The 26,168-nt window shown below is 43.4% G+C and overlaps 1 protein-coding gene and 1 pseudogene across 1 annotated transcript in view; one reads left to right on the plus strand and one right to left on the minus strand.

Annotated features, from left to right (window-relative positions):
- The window catches only part of PIP4K2A (phosphatidylinositol-5-phosphate 4-kinase type 2 alpha), a 186,638-nt gene extending 161,347 nt beyond the window's left edge, over positions 1–25,291 (minus strand). Inside the window, exon 1 of the mRNA XM_019973034.2 lies at positions 24,903–25,291. Within this exon, the coding sequence (XP_019828593.1) occupies positions 24,903–25,046 (144 nt within the window). The 5' untranslated portion in view covers positions 25,047–25,291. The remainder of the gene's footprint in view (positions 1–24,902) is intronic.
- Positions 12,792–12,897, plus strand: LOC139186688 (U5 spliceosomal RNA; annotated as a pseudogene).
- Positions 25,292–26,168: the final 877 nt, after the last annotated feature.

The raw sequence follows: 26,168 nt of genomic DNA on the forward strand, positions 1-26,168 counted from the left end.
TTTTATACTTAATATTGGGTCAAGTATTTACTGCTTTACAGGTAAACAGGCGGAATGGGTGAGGATATCAGTCTACCTCTCTGAATCATAATGTCAACTGTAATAAATTTCAGAAGACAAGTGAGTCATTAAAATAAAATTTTCCTTGTGAATTTTTGGTCATGAAACAGAATTGAAGCCTCAGGGTCAAGAAAGCTAAAAGTTGTACAAATAACGATATATAAAATTAGACACAAGGACAGATTGTTAGAGAACAGGGAATAGAGCCAATATTTTATATTAACTTGAAATGGAGTATAATCTTGAAAAATATTGAGTCACTATGTTGTACACCTGAAACTAATGTAATAATGTAAATCAACGATACATTAATGAAAAAGAAAAACAGAAAGAAAGTTAAAAGCTACCTAATCCTATCCCCCACCTGGTGCTGGCATTCCTGGATAAAGACAGACCTTGGGGGTAGCCATTGTCAGCTCCAACGTTGGTAACTGGACAGTATTCAGTCAGCAACTGTGTTCTTGGTCATCTGACACCAACAATAATTTTGTAACATGGTTTTGTAATAAATTAATTTTTATATATGAACGTAAGTAGGCTCAAGACCACTGTATCTCTCTGCCTCATTCTTGACCGAGGGGTGAGGGGTAGGCTTAAAGCTAGGGAATCAGGAAGGCTGCCCAAGCCCAGTCTGCCCGTGGGAGTTGCTCTGGGTGTGAATGTTTACACATCTTGTCTACCACCATGGGTAAAACTTTGAAATGTGCTGATCCAGCAGAGAGTCAGAGAATTTCAGGAATAAGAAATTCATTATTTCCCAGGCAGCTGACTGCATCATCCTTGGACAATTTGAACTCCTAGACAGTTGTTCTTATCTACTGCAGGAAATCTAATCAGCTCCGAGTATTACATCTTTTTTTGAAAATTAATTTTTATTGGAGTATAGTTACCTTACAATATTGTGTTAGTTTCTACTGTACAGCAAAATGAATCAGCCATACATGTACATACACATATACATGGGCTTCCCTGGTGGCTCAGATGGTAAAGAATCTGCCTGCAATGTGGGAGATGTGGGTTCGATCCCTGAGTCAGAAAGATCCCCTGGAAAAGGGAATGGCTACCCACTCCAGTATTCTTGCCTGGAGAATTCCAAGGACAGAGGAGCCTGGTGGGCTACAGTCCATGGGGTTGCAGAGAGTCAAATAAGACTAAGCGACTTTCACTTTCATATATATACATACACATATGCAAACACACATGCATGTAACTCCCTTTTGGACTTCCTTCCCATTCACGTCACCACAGAGCATTAAGTAAAGTTCCCAGTATGTTCTTATTAGTTACCTATTTTATACATAGTTTTATATCTTAATCAAACCCCACAAAGGAATGGAGGGAGAGGACACTGAACTCCTGGGTTCCTTTCAGAGACTTGAAAAGTGATATTAACAGGTGTAAAAAAGGACTATTTTCTTCCTGGCAGTTATCCTAGAGTAAACAGCCAATCAATAATTGAAGCCAGCAGCTCTTCTTTCTGTTGTAATCCATGAATAAAGGTCAGTGTGGTAATGAGTAGGTTTATACCATTTTAATATTTTAAATCTGAAAATGAATACAGTTCACATCTTATTAGAGACGAGTAAATGGGCCCACCAAAATTAAAATAATATGAAATATTCTTAAAGAAGAAAATTTTCTGACTACATTAAGGAAGCAATTTGAATAGAAAAATTTGAAATTGATCACATAACACAAAAGAGTTAAAATGTGCTATCAATAGGGAATAGGATTCTGTACATACTTAAGATGAAGGACTGCACCAAATCAACCTATACACAGTCTCAAATATCATGCACAAAGTTAAAAACCACCTTACAGCATTTATATATATATGTTTTCTGTTGTAGGGCTGGCATATGATGGGAAAACTGCACAGTCACAAAAAGCAGAAAGTGTTTTACTCACAAAAGCTATTTCCTATTTCCATTCAGTTCCTTACATATGTGCATGCCCAGAATCCAGAGCAAAAGATCTGGGCTTGTTATAATTTATCATACATCTCCAAATAATTAATTACAATCAAGACTTAGAATCAATAAAGGAATCACTTGAGGATTCATGTATTTATCTGTCTATATCTGTCTACAGCCTCTTCTCCTTTCTGGGCAAGGTTTTCCTTCTAGGAGAGTTCACAAAGCTGGGCTTGCAGGAACCTTTCAGGGGACTGCTGGGATGGGGATCCCCTGAGCTCCGGGTCCTTCCTTCCCCCTCCCTTCCCCCACTTGCTTCAGGCCTCTCCACCTAGAAATGTCAACAAGCCAATTGGTCTGCAATGTCACTGATCCCTCAGATGAAACACACACAGGCATTCCTCTGTGAATACCATGAAAAGTGCTTTGTGTCTGTGCCCAGGTGACTGCAGCTGTCCACACTGCCCACAACACTGTTCACTGGCCAGCATTCAGGATGGTGGCTATGATTCAGCTTAGCCCACCATCCTGGCCAACCTGCCCTCAGCCCGGTGACATGAAGCTTCTGCCCTCCTGCGTCCTTGTCATCTTCCCTCCTGCACTGTCTCCCAGGAGCTTAGAGGTCAAGAACTGGGAGTGCTTTTCTAGACCCGTTACTTTTTTCATCACATCTATATGTGATGGAACCTCAGGTTTCTTTTTCTTCTTTTCTAATAGGATTTTGAAAAATATTTTTATTTATTTATTTTTGGCTATGCTAGGTCTTTGTTGCTCCACGTGGGCTTTCTCTGGTTGTGGTGAGCTGGGGTGGGGGACTACTACCCAAGCTCAGGGGTCCCCACCCTAGCAGTCCCCGGAAGGGTTCCAGCAACCCCAGCCTTGTGAACTCTCCTAGAAGGAAAACCTTGCCCAGAAAGCAGAAGAGGGGGAGGCGGTTGTAGACAGACATATGGATAAACCCTTAAGTGATTCTTTCACTGAATCTCTAAGTTTAGGTTTTAGGCACGTGGGCTCAGTAGTTGTGGTGCACAGGCTTAGCTGCCTCGTGGCATGAGGGATCTTCCTAGACCAGGGATCGAACCCATTCCCCTGTGTTGGCAGGCAGATTCTTAACCACTGCACCAGCAGGAAAGTCCTGTCCTCCCTGCCCCAAGTTTCTCCTTATTCTCTCACACATTCTCCTCCTTCTCAGGATGACTGATTTCTGTCTCAGTGTATTTCTGTGTAGATGCATCGTCACAAGAGAAAGATGGTGCTGGGCTTTTATTTCCTCCAGAAGGACTTACAGAAATTTTTGGATACTGAGTTTTTAAAATTGTTTTACTCCTTACTTTTCACCATCAAATATGTCCCTACACCATCATTTGTGCAAAATACAAGTAGTCTAATACAGTATAGTGTATGCTAAACTGCTTCAGTCATGTCCGACTCTTTGCAGCCCTATGGATGGTAGCACCAGGCCCCTCTGTCCATGGAATTCTCCAGGCAAGAATATTGGAGTGGGTTGCCATTCCTTCTCCAGGGGATCTTCCCGACCCAGGGATTGAACACACACCTCTTATGGCTTCTGCTTGGCAGGCAGGTTCTTTACCACTGGTGCCACCTGGGACTTAGAACTGTTCCTTACTGATGTGTGCCCCACTCAGTGCTACAAAGGGTGAGGGGGCTTGTCCATGACTTGACTGCTGGATGTTATTTCCTGTGTTTTCAGCTCTGCGCTCCTGACAGAAGGGAAACCCAGTTCTCAGCAAATACTGGACCCACAGGGCTTTCGTAAGTGACTTGAGAACACACTTCAAAGCAGCACATCTCTAATGTCTCAGAAATGAGTGAGCTTTCTTTGTCACATTTCTAATAATTACTGGAAAGGAAGAGCTGCTGAAAGCATTTCAGAACTGGAGTCAAGACTAAATTCCTTGTAACTAGGGGGAAAAAAGTCACAAGTTCTATCTGGTTCTAACATTTTATGATTTTTGAGATGGAACCTAAGAAATGAAAAGAAGCTAATGAAAGAGGAGTATATCTGGAGTACCCCTCCATTCTTTCATTCACATAAGGGACTCTAAGACTCTCCTAAGACATGTGTATGGGGAAGGAGTGAGCAGACAATCTACTGGTGCAAGGAAAAAAAAAAGACCAGAGCATCAGTTTATGGTTCTTTTTACCTTAAAAGGAAAGAAATGCATCTTATATCAACATCAGCACCCTCATTTGGGTTTGCATGTTAGAGGGCCCTATGTTAGGCGTTTGGTTTATTTACAGTAGGATGTCATCTTTGTGGTTTTATTAAAAAAAAAAAGCAAAAACCTTTAAGCAATGAGGTGAAGAGTGACCACAAAAACATTTTGTACAAAATAGAGGTGTTATAATTACTTTGTGGCAAAATACATAGAAGAATTTGTCCTAAATTTATTGACCTATTCTATGATCACAAGTGGGCTGGCAGATTTTTCTTTATTAGTGAGGTTACTAAATCAATCCCTTCAAGATAAAGATGAGGCTTTTAACCAGTGCAAGAAAATAGCTGCCTTTTGGAAAGAAACAACCATGCTATAGGGAAAACATTTTGAAAAGAGATGTGCTTCTGTATCTACAGAAAACTTACAAATACTTTCTAATCTCTTTTAACGTTTTCAATAAATACAAAAAGGTTTTTTATTTTGAACCCCCCATCTTTATTAATATAAACTCTAATACCTATGACCATAGAAATTTATCAGATAGGTTTTAACCAAAACTCTTGTATAGCTGGTAGATGGTTTGAAAATGAGAATCACTAGATAATAAAATTTTTCAATAATGTTTTTCATCCATTTGGATCAATAAATTTTTGTAAACTAACCTTTTTTTTTTTTCAGCTATTCTAAGTTTTAAAAACAAACAGCAAAATAAGTTGAATGTAGGAAAAGACTTTCAAATTGCTTTACTGCAAAGAATTCACCACGATTTTTAAAAACAATAATATAAATTCATCCATAGTACCTTCATTAAAAAAAACAAACAAATACAACATGTTAATTTTATTTTTAACTGGAGCAAGTTCTTATCTGTTAAAATTTATTTTATCTTTAGTGCAGCCTTTTAAAACATTTGCATACTATAAAACATAAAATAATATAGTAGTACACATATGAAATGTGTAAATAAAAATTCAAATATGAAGGGCATATGCTCAGATTTTTTTCACTGATGTGGTCCAGAATAAAAACTTGGACACCTATTAAGTATGTGGTAACCATGCCAGATTATCTTTGTTTATTCTAAGCTCACAAAAAGTAACAACTTTTAGAATCATTATTTATTTAATCATTTCTTCAATATAGTCACTAAGACCTTTAATCAAAGGGTTTCCTGAGATAGCTATCCAAAGAAAATAATCTCTTGTATCAAGGAAGTATATCTATTTCATAAACAAAAATTTACAAGTTATTTCTGCCTTACCAAATTCAAGATGTAAAATATTTTTTCCACCCATCACATCTTAGTACATGTCTGGTTTTCCTAACCATGAAAGTACTGCAATGCATGGTGGGGGTGGGGAAATCAAGCTATAAAAAGATATAAGTAATCACAGACACAAAAAGATTAAGTTCAAACTAAGATCAAACATGCTGGACAGTGCGGCTAAAAAAGTTAAAAAAAAAGAAAAGGACAGAAATGGTATGGACCTAACAGAAGCAGAAGAGATTAAGAAGAGGTGGCAAGAATACACAGAAGAACTGTACAAAAAAGAGCTTCATGACCCAGATAATCACGATGGTGTAATCACTAACCTAGAGCCAGACATCCTGGAATGCCAAGTCAAGTGGGCCTTAGGAAGCATCACTACAAACAAAACTAGTGGAGGTGATGGGATTCCAGTTGAGCTATTCCAAATCCTAAAAGATGATGCTGTGAAAGTGCTGCACTCAATTTGTCAGCAAATTTGGAAAACTCAGCAGTGGCTGGAAAACTCACAGGACTGGAAAAGGTCAGTTTTCATTCCAATCCCAAAGAAAGGCAATGCCAAAGAATGCTCAAACTACCGCACAACTGCACTCATCTCACACGCTAGTAAAGTAATGCTCAAAATTCTCCAAGCCAGGCTTCAGCAATACATGAACTGTGAACTTCCAGATATTCAAGCTGGTTTTAGAAAAGGCAGAGGAACCAGAGATCAAATTGCCAACATCTGCTGGATCATTGAAAAAGCAAGAGAGTTCCAGAAAAACATCTATTTCTGCTTTATTGACTATGCCTGTGTCGATCACAATAAACTGGAAAATTATCAAAGAGATGGGAATACCAGACCACCTGACCTGCCTCTTGAGAAACCTATATGCAGGTCAGGAAGCAACAGTTAGAACTGGACATGGACAACAGACTGGTTCCAAACAGGAAAAGGAGTACATCAAGGCTGTATATTGTCACCCTGCTTGTTTAACTTATATGCAGAGTACATCATGAGAAACTCTGGGCTGGATGAAGCACAAGCTGGAATCAAGACTGCCAGGAGAAATATCAATAACCTCAGATATGCAGATGACACCACCCTTATGGCAGAAAGTGAAGAACTAAAGAGCCTCTTGATGAAAGTGAAAGAGGAGAGTGAAAAAGTTGGCTTAAAACTCAACATTCAGAAAACTAAGATCATAGCACCTGGTCCCATCACTTCATGGGAAATAGATGGGGAAACAGTGGAAAGAGTGTCAGACTTTATTTTTGGGGGCTCCAAAATCACTGCAGATGGTGATTGCAGCCATGAAATTAAAAGATGCTTACTCCTTGGAAGGAAAGTTATAACCAACCTAGATATCATATTAAAAAGCAGAGATATTACTTTGCCAAACAAGGTCCATCTAGTCAAGGCTATGGTTTTTCCAGTAGTCATGTATGGATGTGAGAGTTGGACTATAAAGAAAACTGAGTGCCCAATTGATGCTTTTGAACTGTGATGTTAGAGAAGACTCTTGAGAGTCCCTTGGACTGCAAGGAGATCCAACCAGTCCATCCTAAAGGAGATCAGTCCTGGGTGTTCATTGGAAGGACTGTTGTTGAAGCTGAAGCTCCAGTATTTTGGACACCTGATGCGAAGAGATGACTCTTTTGAAAAGACCCTGATGCTGGGAAAGATAGAGGGCAGGAGGAGAAGGGGACAACAGAGAATGAGATGGTTGGATGGCATCACCAACTCAATGGACATGAGTTTGGGTAAACTCCAGGAGTTGGTGATGGACGGGGAGGCCTGGTGTGCTGCGGTTCATGGGGTTGCAAAGAGTCGGACACAACTGAGCAACTGAACTGACCTGAACTGAATATTTTTAAAACTCACTGGCTACTTTCTTACTCAATATGCACTTCTCCATAGCACTTCATTCATCTCCATAAACATATTTAAGAATTACAACATATTTCAACATGCATATACATCTTACTTCATTTAACCCAAGTTTCACACTAATGAATAGTCAAATTATTTCCAATTTGTGTTTTACTATGAAAGATCTTTGTCTTGTTTTTTTTTTTTAAGGAAACACAGGCTAGATCTCTTCTCAGTATATCCAATAGTTTTAAGTAAATATTTCTAGCTTGTAACTTGTTATTTAGGACTATTCTACATACCATAAGAAAAGTTTTTTCTTCTTATGAATAACCAAGTTGAAATGAATTCTTAAATGTTCTTTTGCTTTGGAGATTCAGAAATGGGAATGAATTTGTTCTACAATAGTATTTTTGGCCACTCTGGCTAAGTGGAAGATAACAATTCCATTCAAAATATTACTGTGCACTAAAACTTTTTCAAACTCTTACAGAAAATTTTCACATGAGGAAACAATGTATTTTCTTTAGAACAGAAGGGGTATAAAAGATTTATATTCATAATTCTAAAAGTTCCCATTTTGAATTAATGAAAAATTGATATTGTTTATTTAACTGAAGTCACAGTGACTAGGTTCTCATTCAACACACGTCCCGAAGCCTATTCAGAAGAGTCTGTGACCCCTAACACATGAATTAAAGAGATTTCTTTAGTAAGATAGAATATCTTATGCTTTTTGTGTCAAGCATTTAATATTTTAAAATAGTAATAGGACAGAAATATTTCTCTTAGGTAATTGATCACTCAAGTTAAATATATATTACCATCTCTTATAAAAAGCCCTTAATTTTCTACTTAATTCAAGCTTTTAAAAAAATTCAATTAAGGTTCAATTTTTAAACAAATGTATTCTCCAGGGGCTAATTTTAAAGCCTGCATCCATCTGAAATAGTAATTTAGGCAGCCTGAAAATTGGCAACTGTAGCTGCTACTGTCACCATAAAACACATCCACAGGAAGTGGAAATCACGGTGATCTGGGTGGCTCTGGCTTCGAAGCTTCTCTTTCTTTCTATGAGTTCTGCCTTTGTTTCTTCAGTTTTCTTCAAAGTTCTCAGGAATTCTCCTTCAGTAAAAGGGAAGTGTTAGTTTTTCTATTGTGTAAAAGAGTTAGTTAAAACAGGAAATTTTATTATGTTATGAAAATACACAGTATACTCACTTACTTCTGCTGAAAGGAAAAACTACCTTGCTTTCTCCTTTCTAAATCCCAGTTATCTAAACAGAAGGGAGCTGGATGCTCACAGTTTAAACCGAGTGAAGCTTCAACCTCCCCTCCCCGGCCTAGCCAGGCGGCAGGTTGGCTGGAAGGTCAGCACAGGTGACTGATGTGTTTACATCAGATAAGGTGGGTCAGAGCTGAGCGGTGCACACAGACCCAAGCTGCGAGCCAATGACAGGACTACAGATGGGTGATACACACACACACACACACACACACACACACACACTGATTGTGGACTCTGGTGGACATCCATGATATCTTCTGGACAGATGCATCTGAATCAGCCATAGGTCAAGTCTGACATGAAGCAGCAAGTTTAAACAACAACAAATTCCTGACTAGGATACTTGGAGGCAAAGCGTTTTGTATGCCAATAAATGCCATTGGACTGGGCATGGCGTGCTGCAGTCCATAGGGTCACAAAGAGTTGGACACAACTGAGCAACTGAACTGAACTGAACTGAAGTGTGGTGCTGGAGAAGACTCTTGAAAGTCCCTTGGGCTGCAAGGAGATCCAACTAGTAAATACTAAAGGAAATCAACCCTGAATATCCATTGAAAGGACTGATTGTGAAGCTGAAGCTCCAATACTTTGGCCACCTGATGCGAAGAGCTGACTCTTTTGAAAAGACCCTGATGCTGGGAAAGGGCAGGAGGAGAAGGGGAAGACAGAGGATGAGGTGGTTGGATGGCATCACCGACTCAATGGACATGAGTTTGAGCAAGCTCCGGGGGATAGTGAAGGACAGGGAAACCTGGTGTGCTGCAGTCCATGGGTTGCAAAGAGTCAGACATGACTAAGCAGCTGAACAACAACAACACTCCTCTAAGCAGAGCTTGAAATGAATTTAAAGCATGCTCTTAAAATGACACATGTAAGGAAAATGGTATCATTTTACTCCAGTCTTTTTCTGCTCAACTTAGAAATACTCAGAGCAGGAGATGTGGGAAAGGGCTCTCACCCACACTGCTGGGACTATAAACTGGGTCAGGCTTCACAGGACGCACCCTGGCAAAATGGACCAAGAGCTTTAATGTATTCGTACCCTTTCATCAACTCCCTCAAAGGGGAATCTAAGGAGATCATCCAATATAAGGAGTTTTATATAAAGAAATGTTGATTGCAGCATTATTTATGGTAAAGAACTGGAACCAATATATAGACTATTAAAATTTCATTAGGCAATAATTAAAAATTGTCACCGTGAAGAACACAGTGATATGAGGAAATATATAGACAGTATAATCTCAGAGATTTTTCAAAAAGATATACAATGATTGCTTTTGGATAAAATGATCATGTTAATTCTTCACTATATTTGTCAGTATTTTTCAAACAGAAGATATAACATACATACACAAACATACATACATACACACATCTCTCCTCGTATTAGAATTTAAGTTTCACTGAAACCGTGAATGCATTTAGTGTGGGCGGCTGCGACCGGCGCACTTAGCACAGCCGAGAGGAGCTACCCCACGTCTGAGGTCAAGGGCAGAAGCCAGGAGGACCCCACGCCCGAGGGTCTGTACAAAAAACAACTTCACGACCTAGATAATCACGATGGTGTGATCACTGACCTAGAGCCAGACATCCTGGAATGGGAAGTCAAGTGGGCCTTAGAAAGCATCACTACGAACAAAGCTAGTGGAGGTGATGGAATTCCAGTTGAGCTATTTCAAATCCTGAAAGATGATGCTGTGAAAGTGCTGCACTCAATATGCCAGCAAATTTGGAAAACTCAGCAGTGACTGGAAAACTCACAGGACTGGAAAAGGTCAGTTTTCATTCCAATCCCAAAGAAAGGCAATGCCAAAGAATGCTCAAACTACCGCACAATTGCACTCATCTCACACACTAGTAAAGTAATGCTCAAAATTCTCCAAGCCAGGCTCCAGCAATACATGAACCGTGAACTTCCTGATATTCAGGCTGGTTTTAGATAAGGCAGAGGAACCAGAGACCAAATTGCCAACATCTGCTGGATCATGGAAAAAGCAAGAGAGTTCCAGAAAAACATCTATTTCTGCTTTATTGACTATGCCAAAGCCTTTGACTGTGTGGATCACAGCAAATGGTGGAAAATTCTGAAAGAGATGGGAATACCAGACCACCTGATCTGCCTCTTGAGAAATTTGTATGCAGGTCAGGAAGCAATAGTTAGAACTGGACATGGAACAACAGACTGGTTCCAAATAGGAAAAGGAGTACATCAAGGCTGTATATTGTCACCCTGCTTATTTAACTTATATGCAGAGTACATCATGAGAAATGCTGGGATGGAAGAAGCACAAGCTGGAATCAAGATTGCCAGGAGAAATATCAATAACCTCAGATATGCAGATGACACCACCCTTATGGCAGAAAGTGAAGAGGAACTAAAAAGCCTCTTGATGAAAGTGAAAGAGGAGAGTGAAAAAGTTGGCTTAAAGCTCAACATTCAGAAAACGAAGATCATGGCATCTGGTCCCATCACTTCATGGGAAATAGATGGGGAAACAGTGGAAACAGTGTCAGACTTTATTTTTGGGGGCTCCAAAATCACTGCAGATGGTGACTGCGGCCATGAAATTAAAAGACGCTTACTCCTTGGAAGAAAAGTTATGACCAACCTAGATAGCATATTCAAAAGCAGAGACATTACTTTGCCAACAAAAGTCCGTCTAGTCAAGGCTATGGTTTTTCCTGTGGTCATGTATGCATGTGAGAGATGGACTGTGAAGAAAGCTAAGCGCTGAAGAATTGATGCTTTTGAACTGTGGTGTTGGAGAAGACTCTTGAGAGTCCCTTGGACTGCAAGGAGATCCAACCAGTCCATTCTGAAGGAGATCAGCCCTGGGATTTCTTTGGAAGGACTGATGCTAAAGCTGAAACTCCAGTACTTTGGCCACCTCATGCGAAGAGCTGACTCATTGGAAAAGACTCTGATGCTGGGAGGGATTGGGGGCAGGAGGAGAAGGGGACGACAGAGGATGAGATGGCTGGATGGCATCACTGACTCGATGGACGTGAGTCTGAGTGAATCCGGGAGTTGGTGATGGACAGGGAGGCCTGGCGTGCTGCAATTCATGGGGTCGCAAAGAGTCAGAAAGAAATGAGCAAATGAACTGAACTGAACTGAAACCATGAACAACTCTAGTTCACCTAAACAGACATAGGAAAAAAAAAGTTCCATATAACACAAAACAAAAATATTCACCATGGCCTATTTACTGGATCAAATCTTTACTGACATGTTTTAAATTTGTGAATATCTGATGCCAAAATTACAAAAGAAAAGTGAATAAGTCAAAGGGATATACTAGCTTATCCTAACCTATATTCTTCATTTAAAATGTCCCTTAAATTTTCTCCTATCCTCCTAATTTGGCTCAAGGTGCTCAAGAAAAAAAAAGTGCCTTCTGGATTTATCATAATTGTTCTGAACAGTTCTTTCTATGCCAGAGCATTTGAACTTTTCATCTGTGTGCAAGCAGAATACTTTACGAATGGGTTGAGTTTCAATGTTCCAAGCATTCATTTGGAAGGTGGCTGGCTGGCTGTTTTGATGTGGAAATATATTTCAATTCCTAATGGAGTAAAAGCCTGGGGTCTTGGTTCTATGAGGGAGGGGGTCAGTTGGAAAGAAAGTTTCTTCTCAGGCTCCGGGGCACAGAAAAAAGGTAGAGCATATTTTCTAAAAGGTAAAGCTGATTAGCAGCACAGTGGAACCAGTCCTTTGGGAGCATGGAAACATCAGGAGTCAGGGCAGATTTGTGAAAGATGCATGAACACCCCAGACATCTGGGGCCATGACAGACGGAGGGGGCAACGTGGTGGGGCTGGAGGAGAATTACTCAGGGAAATTCAAGAGTAAAGACATTGAGTTTCCGCTTATTTGGATCGGTGTCTTGAAGTTTTTTAAGACTAGGAATAACTTGGTCTGCAAGGCTTCTGATACCATCCACACCTGGTTATCCCCGGAAATGAAACAATGACAGTGATGGTGTTTGTGTTTGGGAGTCGGGGGATTCCAATCTGGGCATGCAGGTGTGCAAGATAAACTGTAAGGACAAATCTTTCTATTTATACTGTGATAGATGTGTTCCTGAAAAACTTTATATTCTATTTACACACTTAATATAGATTTTAGGAAGGCCACTCAAAACCTGCAGAACGTGTCAAAAAATAAACTGCTAAAAGCCTTTCATACCCACCTTCAGAAGTGCTTAATTTCTAAGAAATACAGAAAGGACTTTATCTTTAAAAATCTTTCGCCTTTTACTAAAGATTTCCATGGAGAGAAACAATTTTGAGTCTTAAACCAATTTTTTGTAAGCCTTGCTTAATGCGAGGCTGAAAAAAAAAAAAATTCAACTGTGAAGATCACGTGATGGAAAGAATGTAAGGAACCACTGAGTCTATACAGACTAGAACCAAATGCACAAAAACTGGACAGAACCATGAAATTCATTCTTCCAACACTGAGGATCTAGCCACCTGAGTCAAGCAAAGAGCAAGGACCAGGGGACAGAGTGTCTCTGGCCCGCTGCCTTTGGTCATGTCAGGTAATTTTGCATCCTATTACCTGGAGGCATTAAACAGTAATGTGCCCAAAGAACAACTGGGTATGGACCAATTTCTGCCTCAAAGGCCATCACTCACCATCGTCCAAACTTGTGCAAACTACTTTGCACAATGCAAGCTTGCACATAGCAGAAAATCCTGCGTAATTATGCGTTTTCTGGAGTAGATTTAAATCTGTAAAGGAAACCCTGCTTTCTTTTCTTCTGTCCAGCCTAATCTCCACCTGAAGGCTTCCTCCAGGAATTCCTTAGGAATTCGACATGAAATTTGGGATGCCTGACCTGAGAAAAGCAGGAAGGCTGATGGCACACAGGCCACCTCTGTGTACATCAGAAGATGAGCTTTTTCTGTGAAGGCAAATTACAAAAAGTGAGCCTGGCTCTGACTGCTGCAGCCCTTGGCTGGGGGGGCATGTGGGCAGCTGTACTGCCCCTCCCATGCGGGCATCTCTGTGCGGGTTATGTGATGAGTGCCATCCAGGCTTCTCATCCTTGGGTCCATTAGTACAATACATACTGCTTTTCTCAATGTGCAGGTGGAAACAAAAACAAAGTATGTTTTTACAATTACTAACAGCACTAAGCTCTGATTGTTAGGGTGTCCAGCAACTTGCAGGCAGGATCTGAATATAACCAAGCTCAAAAGAATCAATGCAAACAGTAAGGAATTTAAACAGGAACACATGCGAGAGAATGGAAACCAAACTGTAAAACTAGAAGATGGGAAGCATAACAGCTCCTGAAGAAAGGTTCAGCAGGTCCCTAAAACGACACAGGTGCTTTATGCTCTTGTACACGCTTCTCAGACAGTAAAGAATCTGCCTGCAATATAGGAAACCCCGGTTCGATCCCTGGGTCAGGAAGATCCCCTGGAGAGGGGAATGGCAACTCACTTCAGTATTCTTGCCTGGAGAATCCCATGAACAGAGGAGCCTCATCCATGGGGTCGCAAACAGTCAAATACGACTTAAAGATTAAACAACAACAGCAACAACACACTTCTTACTCTGCCTATAACCGTCCCCTCCAGCCTCTCTACCAGGTGAACTCCAACACATTTTTCAAAATCCAACTCACGTAGCACTAACTCTCCAGGGGCAGTTTATGAAGCCTTTGTCATCTGTAGATCTGTGCACACAGCCAGGGGAGAGGGGTCCCTCGCCCAGAAAGACTCCAAGGTTTGAGAATTGTCACTGTCCCTCCACCTAGGCACCAAACCTGCACTGTGGGAGACCCCATGGCCCCAGCTGGCTGCTCTGATGGCCACTGACTCTCTTCTTTGTCACTCCCCCTTTTTTTCACTGTTAAGAAATCTGAAATTAGGTGCAGGGAGACTAAAAGCCATCTGAATGGACTTGCACCTAGGGGCAAATAAGCATAGCTAATAAGCAAAGCAGCTGAGAAAAGACAATGTTGTTGGAGAAAAGATTCAGGAAAAGTCTTGCAAAGATTCAAGAGAAAGTGAGGAAGCAGACACTTTGGATCCTTGTCTACATGTGGCTCTCAGGGCCCTATGGTTCCAGGAGCTACCCCATCACCCCTCCCTGTTTTTTCCTCTAGCTAAGCTGATTTTCATGACTGTCATTTACAACCAAATAAACCTTGAAGGCAGTTTCATTAATTCACCAACTTAGCACCTTGTTTACATAATTACATGCCTATCTTCCCAGTAGGTCTATGAACTCCTTACAAGCAAAAAACCTGTCTTTTTCATACTTCTTCCTCTAAGGCCTTAAAGAAAACACCCCCCCCCCCAAAAAAAAAGTACCCTAGACTAATTACAGGTTATTAACAGAAGAACTTTAGATATGAAAATGACACTTTTTACAAAATAAAGTATATATTAGTTAAAACTAGACCATGAAACCACATCTCCTAGTTGTGGAGGTGGAATTTATTAAGATTGAAGATGTCAAATGCTGAATTATCTGTCAAATGCTGGATTTACCTATAAACTGTAAAGGTTTATGTAAACATCAAAATTGCAAATATAATCATTTCTACAAAAGAGCAATTTAAGTGCAGATAATATGGCTTCTTTTTGGCTAATAGCCCAGAAGGTAACCATTAATGTAATGGAGCATGAATGAAAGAGAATGATTTAGGTGCCCAAACTAGAAAACCCAGGGTCACCCTCAACGCCTTCCTATCCATTCCCTCATGCAGTTACCAAATCCAGCCAAGTCAACCTCCCAAACATCTCTGGAGACACCCTCTCTCGGCCACCAGGGAACTGCCCTGGTTCAGACTCTGGTTGCCTCTTACCTGGAGGACAACAATGACTTTCTCAGGGTCTCCTCTGGTGGCACTGAGTTACTGACTGATCCCTGGGGTGGCAGAGAAGCACCCAAGCACCCTGGGGTCTCTGACTTGACCCTCGCTTGTACCCTGGCCTTCCCTCTCTTTAGAAACTTTGATGCTGATTTCCATATCTGCTGATAAGGTGGAACTATCTGCCACTGAAAACAACTAAATATCCTGAATAAAATATACATTTTTAAAACATCTTCTTAAAGGCATCAAAGCACTGAGGAGGCAGGAGTTACCTTGCCAAAATCTGAGCGAATGAACATGGGATGCGAGAGCTGTCAGCTCCATGGGAGCCACTGCACTCTGAAGGCTTTGAGGGTCCCGTGGGTGAAGAGGAACAGAGGTCGGCGCCTAGAGCCCACCCAACGTGGGGATCTTACAGGAAACTCTCTCTCCATAAGGCCAGGATCCAAAAGGGTTACAGCCTCAGGGGAAAGGTGATCCCCAAATAAACCCATTCTAGCCCCATGGGACTACAGCCCAAACATATATCACTGCTGCTGCTGCTGCTAAGTCGCTTCAGTCGTGTCCGACTCTGTGCAACCCCATAGACGGTAGCCCACCAGGCTCCCCCGTCCCTGGGATTCTCCAGGCAAGAACACTGGCGTGGGTTGCCATTTCCTTCTCCAGTGCATGAAAGTGAAAAGTGAAAGTGAAGTCGCTCAGTCGTGTCTGACTCTTAGTGACTCCATGGACTGCAGCCCACCAGGCTCCTCGGTCCATGGGATTTTCCAGGCAAGAATACTGGAGTGGGGTGCCATTGCCTTCTCCGTATATCACTAGCAAGTCCAAAGAATCCCAAGCTCTGAGTTTAGTTTAAAATGGACTTGGTCCAGAGTGCTCCTAGCCACCTGGCAACAAGAACAATCCTCATTAGAGGGACACCCTTTCACCCTAAGACTCAAAAATCCTCCCCAAATATTGTCCAAATGAGCAGCTCATGGCGAAAATTACCAAGCGAACATGGGAAGGAGGCACTGTGACTAAGAACCAGCAGAAACGTAATACTGTAGAAAGATACCCAGGAAGATCCGAGACACTGGGATCATCACTGATTTCACAACGTTTGTAGAATCTTCAGTTTCACTTATGGATGGCATGCTTCTGAATGCTAGACCTTTTAGAGGCATATCGGAAGACATTAACAGAGTAGCCCCCAAGCTTTTTGGGACCAAGGATAGGTTTCGTCAAAGACAATTTTTTCCATGAGGTGGGCAGGATGGGGTGGCGAGGGGGTGGTTTCAGGATGATTCAAGCATATTACATTTATTGTGCACTTTATTTCTATTATTATATTAGCTCCACCTCAGATCATCAGGCACTATTAACGATCCTGGAGGCTGGGGACTCCTGCATTAACAGACTCCCACCACATGGGCTAGACCAGACATGACCTTGAAGTGCACTCTTCTACACATCGGGGTCTCAGACTGTTCAGCAGTGCTTTCGTGGTCTTCAGCACAGTTGAGTTGGTGATGTTCTGGGAGAGGCTGTTGACTCAGAACATTCTCCGGCATGTTCACAAGGCAAAGTTCTCCCCGGCAGCTGTGGACACAGGCTCCTTGATTTGTCATCAGCTTGTGGTTACCCCACATCTCTTATCAGCAGCTTGCAGGCAGGCCTCCCCCATGCCCCTGGGCATTGCTTAACACACTCAGCAAACTGCTCTAAACACTCTGCTCAGTCCTAGCAAAAATGGAGCTTGTGTGCTGATGAAAATCCATGGCGGAAGGGCTCCTGATACCCCTGTGGAGCACTCAGTGGCTCCACTCTTCATTCCACAGTACTTATTGGGCGCCTACTGCATACGAGCACCGTTCTGGATGTGGAAAGCAGCAGTGACAAGATCAAGTCTCAGATGCTGGAGAACTGAAGTTAACAGCTTCACAGTCCAGTCGGGGGAGAGAAATAATCAACATGTAAACAACTCCACTTCCCACAGTGTCAAGTGTCACGGAGAGACTAAGAGCCGTGTGAGAGCGGAGAGACTTCTCTAGATAAGGTCACAGACGCTCTAGGAGAGGGCAAGCCTTTAGCTGAGAAAGTAAAATGAGGAGCAGAGGCCTGCCATTCAGAGACTCAGGGAAGAACATTCCAGATGAAGAAGAAACACAGTGTGGAAGCTGAGGGGTGGGCTGCTCTGGGCTTGGTTTATTTAAGGAACAGAAAAAGACCAGTGTGGCTAGAAGGGAGAAGGCATAGGGGAAAGTTGGGACAAGGCGGGTAAGATCTCCAAGCCACTTGAAAAGTGTTCAGTTTTCTTTTCCTCTTTAAGTTTGTTTTTATTTTTTATTGAAGTATAACTGCTTTATAATGTTTTGTAAGTTTCAGGTGTGCAGCAAAGTGATCCAGTTAAATGTGCATAGGGCGGCCTCTGGAAGGTTTTCAGTGAAGAAGCGACAGGACACTGTTGACGTCTCAGAAAGATGAGCGACCTGCCATTGCTGTTGAGAACCTGATGGAGACAGGGCAGGGTGGCCAGAGGCAGACCTAAAGCCTCCCGTGTGTTCTAGAGGAAGAGAATTCAACTGGGGAGAGACAAATATGCAGAGTTAGGACTTGGAGTTGGGAGTCGCGAAGGCGGGGGTGAGGCAGAGAGAAGGATGGAGGTTGGTTCCTGGGTTTGGGGCTTGAGCACCTGGGTAGATGGTGTCTGTTGACTGAGATGAGGAAGAAACTGGATCAGGGCAGGTAGGACAGGGCAGGGGGAGGAAACGAAGAGTCCTAGTGGGGACGCATCTGAAGTGCCCATTGGGCATTCGGGTGAAGATATCGAATAAGACACTGAAGATGGAGCTGGCAGGGAGGTCAGAAGGGAAGATACACATTCCTCAGTTATTAGCATGGGAAGTCACAGGGCCAAATAAGGTCACACAGATGAAACACATTCTGAAGTTCTAGAAGCAGACACTGAGATCCTAGGGCATCTCAACATGGAGAGACTGCACGGGGAGAGGAGGAGCTCCATGAGGCACCTAGGGAGTGAAGGAAAACAATAAAAAAAAACAAAAGAAGATGGCCCCAAGAAGGAGCACCCCAGAGTAGGGAGCATTGTCCAATACAAAGTGAGACAACGATGGCAAAACAAGTCTTTCTCCAACTCAGTGGCCACCATCCATAGGTGGCTCTGGAGCACTTGATAGGCAAACCTGTTTTAAAACTTCCTATAAGATTTTTCATGAATAAATTTTACATATGCTATCTTCTTAGATGCTTTGAATAAAAGTAATGACTTTCTTTCTATTAAAGAAAAATTGTTTTCCTCCTTATGACTAGCCAATACCTAGTCAAAGCCTTTCGGAGAAGGCAATGGCACCCCACTCCAGTACTCTTGCCTGGAAAATCCCACGGACAGAGGAGCCTGGTGGGCTGCCGTTTATGGGGTTGCACAGAGTCGGACACGACTGAAGCGACTTAGCAGCAGCAGTAGCAGTCAAAGCCTTTAAGGCTAAAGAAGGAAAGAAAAGATCACTAAAGAGGGCAAGAAATTATTAGTTCTGGCCCCGGCCCAGCAGCACAGCTCCATGGTTAAGTGTACAGGGCTGAATCCCACCACCTCCTAGCACTATGATCTCAGCAGGGAATCATTCATACATGCCTGTTCCTACCATGTATGATTCTTCCCGCCTGCTCCATGCTCTCCTGGCTTTCCACCCCACACCACCTTCAACTTACTCTTGGAATGGTTCTTAACTGGGTTCTCCAAACCCCTGAAGTTGTCCATGGATAGAATTCAGCAGATCTGTGAAGGGTAGGATGTACCCTATCCATTTTCATTCATTTGTTCAAAAACATTAATCTGAGAAGGGATCCATAGCCTTCATTGGACTGCCATGGTGGGGGGGTGGGGGTGGTCCATGGCACACGCGCACGCCCACACACACACACACACACACACACACAAAAGGAAACGTGAATAAAAGTATATACGGGGAAATAAGCTAGGAGGTAGTTTTTAAATGTCCTCAGATGATTCAAACACACAACAAATTTTTGAGAAGCACTTGTCTAATGCTGATTAATATGCTACCAGCCTAATGGCATCTGAATGTGTTCATTTTTAAGGTACAATTACTGCCAATTATAGTGCTCGTCTTTAAATACATTATCTTACTTGACCCCAAATAATCCTGTGAGATAGCCATCATCATCTCCATTGTAAGAATGAGTAAACTGAGGCGCAAGTGGAGAAACATTGATGGAGGCAGGACTTGAACCTAATCTGTCTGAGCACAAGACATTTGGCCAAATTGTCCCAATTCTCTTAAATTCCAAAATTTGTATTTCCAAAGGTATGTTGGCAGAATTAACTACTCTGGTTGACCACATTTTCTAATCAACATAAGGCAGGTTTTGTTTGTTTATTACAATTCTTGCTGTAGCAAAAATGTAGCAGACAATCCTGTCATAGAAAGAGAAATCCCTGTCTTGCTAAGGGCATCATTCTGAATATTCAAGTTCACTCTGAGGTAGTCAATGAACAGAGAAGAAAATGTATTCTGTCCTCAGGATATAATCCCAAGTTTTAGAGGGTATAAAAATATTTCCCTAATAATACATTTTGCATGTGTGTGCCTGGCATTATTCTTTTCTCTATAAAGTAAAGAGAAGAAAAAAAAATTGTCTGAGACTAGTTCTTCAATGAATGGTTATTTGGGTTCCATTCACGTTTGATCTATTGTCTAGCTCATTATGGTTTTCATTTAATTGCCTCATTCCATTCCATTTAGTCAACATTTCACAGTTACTCGTTTCACTTTTAAACCCGTTTCCTTCTTTTATCTTTTTCAGTGCCCAAATAGAAACCCGTGAACCTAAAAGGCATCACTATTTCGCAATACCATTGCAAGTCTAGGATCTTGATGAGAACATAACAAAGGCTACAGCGCTCAGCTCAGATAACGGCGTATTTGCCAAAACACACAAACGTGGGGCCTGGGCACCAAGACACTCACTCAGCTCCAGTACCAGGGTGCACGCCTGCCTGATGCTGCCTGCCTGTTCTGTGGGGAACTGTTCTTCCTCAACTCCAATGAGCAAGAGCCGTCACCTTTTCACAACGGCTCGATCCAAGAAATGCCTCCACTGATGGAAGCTGGACCAGTCAGAATCCTTCCATGGGATGTTTATGAACAGAATCAGAGACAGAAAACCCCTTTGTGGGGAGTGGAGGATTACAAACAGTGAAATTCAAGAAGCATTAGTTCTCTGCTCATGGAGGAAACCTGACAGCTATGAGTAAGAACAAAACCAAAACAGACAGAAAAGTCCCAAGAGCACCCAAGCACTGGCTCCAGTTATTCATGATGCCCAGCCTAGCCCTGCTCTCCTGGTTTGCTTACCAATTCATCCTTCCACTGTGACTTCCAAAACCCCTCTAATATTTCAGAATTTGGCCTGTTGTTCATCCACATTTCCATGGCTCGCAACCAAAAAAAAGAAAAAAAAAAAAATCTAAACATTAACATTAATGTTGATTACTTCTAAACACTACATTTGTTTTAAGCAAGTTTTACATCCTTTAAACTTTTTCTGTCCAAAAGGTCTTCCTATAGATATTTAAACAGGCTTTTAAATACTCATTTCTAAAAAGCTATTTCACTCCCATAAAAATCTTTCAGAATATCTATTTAAAACAAGCCCTGGCTCCTATCATTCTATATGTTCCACACACTATTAAAAATACTGTAAGAAGCTAACTGCCTGATCATTTTTAGTTTAATTCCAAATGTAACAAGACAAAATTGCCTTCTTAAGTCATCTTTTCCTTTTATGTATTCAATTATATTCTCCACTTAAAATACTTAAAATAAAAATTGGCAGTGGTCCATTCACTGATGGGTATTCTAAGTCAGAAAGCAGTAACATATCAAATTAACCACATAAAGTCAAGCTTTTTCTTGTCACTGAGAATTATCACCACAATGGACGACTTGAAATTTTCCACCTTAATTACAAGTTTCTACATTTCGATCAAATAGACTTGGACATAACAGACTGCAGTGCAGTCCAACTACGTACAATCAATCCCACAAACTCTTAGTTCACACATCTCTTGCCATCACCACAGATTTCCTAGCCTCTAGCCATGGCCTTGAAAATTCCCTGAGAGTGGCTGCATTTGCAAGGTTATAATAGTCATGTAACTGTTGTTATGTACTATTACTTTTCTATAATAGTCCAACTCTATCATTATTCTTTCTTTTGTCATGCAATATTACTCTTTCTAGTCTGGGGACCCTAAGTCAATGCTAGGAACCTAATTGACTGTAAAAGTAGTTGAATCCTAAAGTTAGGGGAAAAAGTTGGAAATCATCCAGTCCAATAACCTTACTTCACAGAACAAATATCGATGCAAAAATAGTTAATAGGCCCAAGATCAACAGAGTTAGAAAAAGAATGGGAACACAGATCCAATGAGCATTTTACTGTGGTGTATAGATATTCCCAACATTATAAGATGCCTACATGATCCTCAGTGTAGCAAATGACTACAGAGTAGTAGTTTCCCCTTTAGTGGTCCAAATACAAATTGTAAAAGCAAGAAATTGCAATCTTCATGACATCTTTTCCCATTAATTTTGATTACATTATAAATGTACAGAAGGGGACTTCCCTGGTGCAGCGGGTAAGATACCACCTGCCAATGCAGGGGACATGGGGTTTGACCACTAGTCTGGGAAGATTCCAGATGCCAGGAGCAACTAAACCCATGTGCCACAACTACTGAGCCAGTGCTCTAGGGTGTACAAGCTGGAACTACTGAGCCCAAATGCCTAGAGCCTGCGCTTTGTGAGAAGAGAAGCCACTACAATGAGAAGCGCATTCACCCCAGTGAAGAGTAACTCTCACTCAACGCAACCAGAGAAAGCCCGCACAAAGCAATGAAGACTCAGCACAGCCAAAAATAAAATTAAATAAATGAATAAAATTATATAAAAAGAAGAAGAAGAAGAAATATAGAGAAGGACTGATTTGAATGATCTCTTCCTGCTCCACCAGGCTTTCCCAAAAGTCTCAATTCATACACAACACAACTGACAAATTCATTCTTATACTATACTGTAGACTTTGGTGCACACAAGGTCATATGAAAACATTTATCTAAGACTTTGTTACCTAAAATGAAATCAACCAGAAACACATGGCATCTGAGCGCTTAGATTTCATCTTTATATATACGTCCTTTCTTAAAAAAAAAAAAAGAAAAAAAATAAACATTTTTAAAAAGAAGGCTGTGAAATAGACCTTTCTTATGTCAACTCAGAACCCTCAAAAAAAAAGATACCTGGACAAAAACATGAGGAGCATTTTTAGCAGTCCTTTGTACAGAAGCTACCATAATATGCCTGATGATATATATTTGTTGAATGAATAACATGGTTATATTTCATACTATGGAAACTTGACTTCTCTGGATGACTACACTTAGACTTGCAAACTTTTTTTGAAAGCAAAAGAAAATGCACTATCTACAAATCACACATTATTTTTACAAACTTTACATAGTTTCAAAATATTTCCAATTAGCAAGAAATTCTAAAACAGATGTAGCAATTAAAAAATACAAAGTACCAACAGAAGTGGTTACAGTAACACACACAGGATTACAAGGTTTCTAAAGTAAACTGGCGTTGGGACTAAATTCCCAGAGAGCAGGCTCTTCCAGTGGCATGTTATGGCTACTAGTTTAGTAAGTTAAACTCTCAGACACAAACACTCTCCTGACCAAAACACCAGCACTTCAAAGGAGATAAAAGCATCCATACATACAGAACTAACATTAATTTTTTTAAAAAAGCAACTAACAACAACATAATTTTAAGAAGCTTAACAAATTTAAAGCATAACTCTGAACTGTGCATGTATTACATAAGAAAAAATAACATTTTATTTACTGTAATAAAATGGGGGGGAGGTGGAGGATGATGTAGTAGTGTCTGCTGTTGCAAAAGCCTGCTAAACAAGTTGTGAGGAAGTTAAACTTCAGTGGATCAGGCATTAGGCTTGATAGAAATAATCATGTTTCAACCTTCTTAAAAACAGTCACACCACGCAAACACAATCAATTCTAATACAGTTTCACCTTTCCCCCAGCTCAGCTAGGGAACGAAAAATACAAATACGATGGTTTTGAACCATTTCAACTAAGTTCATTACATTGAGAATGTTCTTTTAAAAGACCAGCATGGTTTTCCGTCATTTCTATTATGCTGTAAAGGGCCCATAGACATCCATCGAAATCAAAAGTACGGAAGACAAGCCTACATACACTTATCCCCAGACGCCGACTGACTGCAGTGGGTAGGTCATGGTCAAAATTCACAGGCTCATTTAAACTTTCACGGCTCAGCCAACAGCTCCTATCGGGTTTCCTGATCCTAAGGTGATTAAAACTGCAAGAGTTTCTCGCTGTTAAGATCAGCAGGAGGCTATTTCGGACCCCCAGACCGCAGTCCGCATAGCCCGCAGCCGCGCATCTTCAGCACCTTGGCTTGTGTGTTAGGCTAGCCTTTCCAAGCCAACCTTCCCAGGCCGTCTCCTCCAGCTTTTGAAATAAACCCCCCAAACGGGTGCAGTCAACTCAAGATCGCCTTCCACCGCGCCCGCCGAGACCCCCCCTTCTGCGGTCATCCCCAGGCCGCCCTTCCGCAGGCGGCGACTTCGGCCTGGCTCCCCAAAGTGGGGGAGGAGATGTGCGGAGCCAGACGCCCCGCCAAGCAGCTCTTCAGCAGGCACAGCGGCAGGGCGAAGACGGGAGGAGAGTAGGGAAAGATGCTAAACGCCAGTGCCATATATACATTGCCTTTTTCTTCGCCAGAAAGATTCCTTGTGTCCAAGAATAACGCCTTTAAAGGGGAGGGGGGTGGGGGGCGGGGAAGGACCTAAGAACTAAGCCGCTGCCCAAAGCTCCGCGATCTCCAGTATTCTCGTCCCTGTTCCTCGTGCGGAAAGGCTCCAGACACTCCCAACCTCGGACAGGTACACCTGCCCGACGGAGGAGGACCGGGCCGCCCCCGCAGAGGAAGGGATCGCCGGGACTCTGGCCCCAACAGCCCCCGCCACCAGGGGTGACAGCCCCGGCGGAGTCGTGCCCCGCACAAACTTCCCAGTTCCCGGACTGCGGGGACAGATCGGCCAGAGAGCGGACGGACGGACTGAGGAGCGATACCGGTACTCGCCGCAGGGTTCAAATGCAAATTGGACCCTCCCGTCCCGCATCCGGCCCTAGGGTCCCAAGGGGATCCCGGAGGCGCGCCCGGGTGGCCCCGAGGGGCGGGAGCGAAGCGCGCGGGTCTGGGGGCACCCAAGCGCCGCGGCGAACGAGCAGCCCCGGAGGGCTAGCAGCCGGAGGGCCGGGGCCCGGCTCGGGCTCCCCGCCCCGCAGCAGCTGCAGCGAGAGGAGGAGGGGAGCGAGGAGGAAGAGGAGGAGGAAAGGGACTGCGCGCCGCAGCCCGAGTCCTTACCGAGTGGTTTACCCCCCACATCAGGACGCTGAGCAGCGGATCGCTGGCCCGAAAGAGCTTCACTTTCTGCGCGACGAAATGCTTCTTCTTGGTCTTGGTCTTGCTCGCCAGGACGGAGGACCCCAGGTTGCTGGGGGTCGCCATGGCCGCCGCCTCTGTCCCCTCCACCGCCGCGCTCCCGAGGCCGGGGACCCGCCCTCTCTACACGCCGGCCCGGGGAGGCAGCTGCATCCCCCTCGGCGGCGGCCCCAGCGCGCCGTGTCCCCGCTCCGCCCGCTGGTGCGCTCGTCCCGCTCAGCCCGCGGTGCCCGCTTGGCCCGGCTAGCGAAGAAGGCTGCGCTCGGCTCGCGCCCCGGCTCGGCTCCCGCGCCCGCCCGCCCGCGACTCCGCGCTCAGCCCGCGGCTGGACCAGGCGCGCCGCGAGCGGCTTCCGCGTTGGGCGCCGGCGTCATGACGCACGGGGTGGGAGGGAGGGCGGGCAGCAGTTGCGGCGCCGCCAGGCGGGGCGCGGCCGCGGGACCGTTAAGCTGCGCCCTTGCGCTCCGGCTCGCCAGCAGCGGCCCGGCAGCCCCGGGGGCGCAGGCGAGCTCGGGGCGGTAGTTCCCCGCGGGCCGAGGAGGCAGCGGGGTGGGCGTGCGACGCGGGGAGGGTGAGGACCCCCGCGCGGCGTCCTGGAGAAAAGAGGGAAGGGTGGGGAGAGTGGGGAGGTCAGAGGACAGGAGCCCCCAAGAGGCGGTGGTCAGGCGAAGAAAGGAGGCTCCGTGCAGCGCCGCTTACCCGTGCCAGGAATGGGGAGAGCTAGTGAGACCTGGAACGCTGTGGAGACCAGGGCTTCCCTAGCACCGAGGGAAAGAGCACAGCGTTGGCCGCCTCCCAAAGTGGCCCCGCAGTGACCTTATTGATCCTTCTGTGCCTTTACCCATCGGGCCTTTTGGACCCCGAACTTGGGCCTTCCCACGAGGCTGCAGAAGTGAGACTCCCGTCTAAGCTGCTGCGCTGTCATTGCCACCACCACTAACACCCTCCCTTAGACAGGACCCAGCATTCCTCATCCAGAGCCCTGGGTTTGACCAGGAGAATCACACCCTGAATATCACCTTCTACCTCAAATCCTCTGCAGTGTTTCCTATACCCCTTCCTTTTATCCATTCCACTCATTCAAAAAACTAAGATCATGGCATCCGGCCCCATCACTTCATGGCAAATCGGTGGGGAAACAATGGAAACAGTAACGGACTTGACTTTCTTGGGCTCCAAAATCACTGC

This window comes from Bos indicus, chromosome 13 (assembly GCF_029378745.1).
Source record: "Bos indicus isolate NIAB-ARS_2022 breed Sahiwal x Tharparkar chromosome 13, NIAB-ARS_B.indTharparkar_mat_pri_1.0, whole genome shotgun sequence".
NCBI classification, from domain to species: domain Eukaryota; kingdom Metazoa; phylum Chordata; class Mammalia; order Artiodactyla; family Bovidae; genus Bos; species Bos indicus.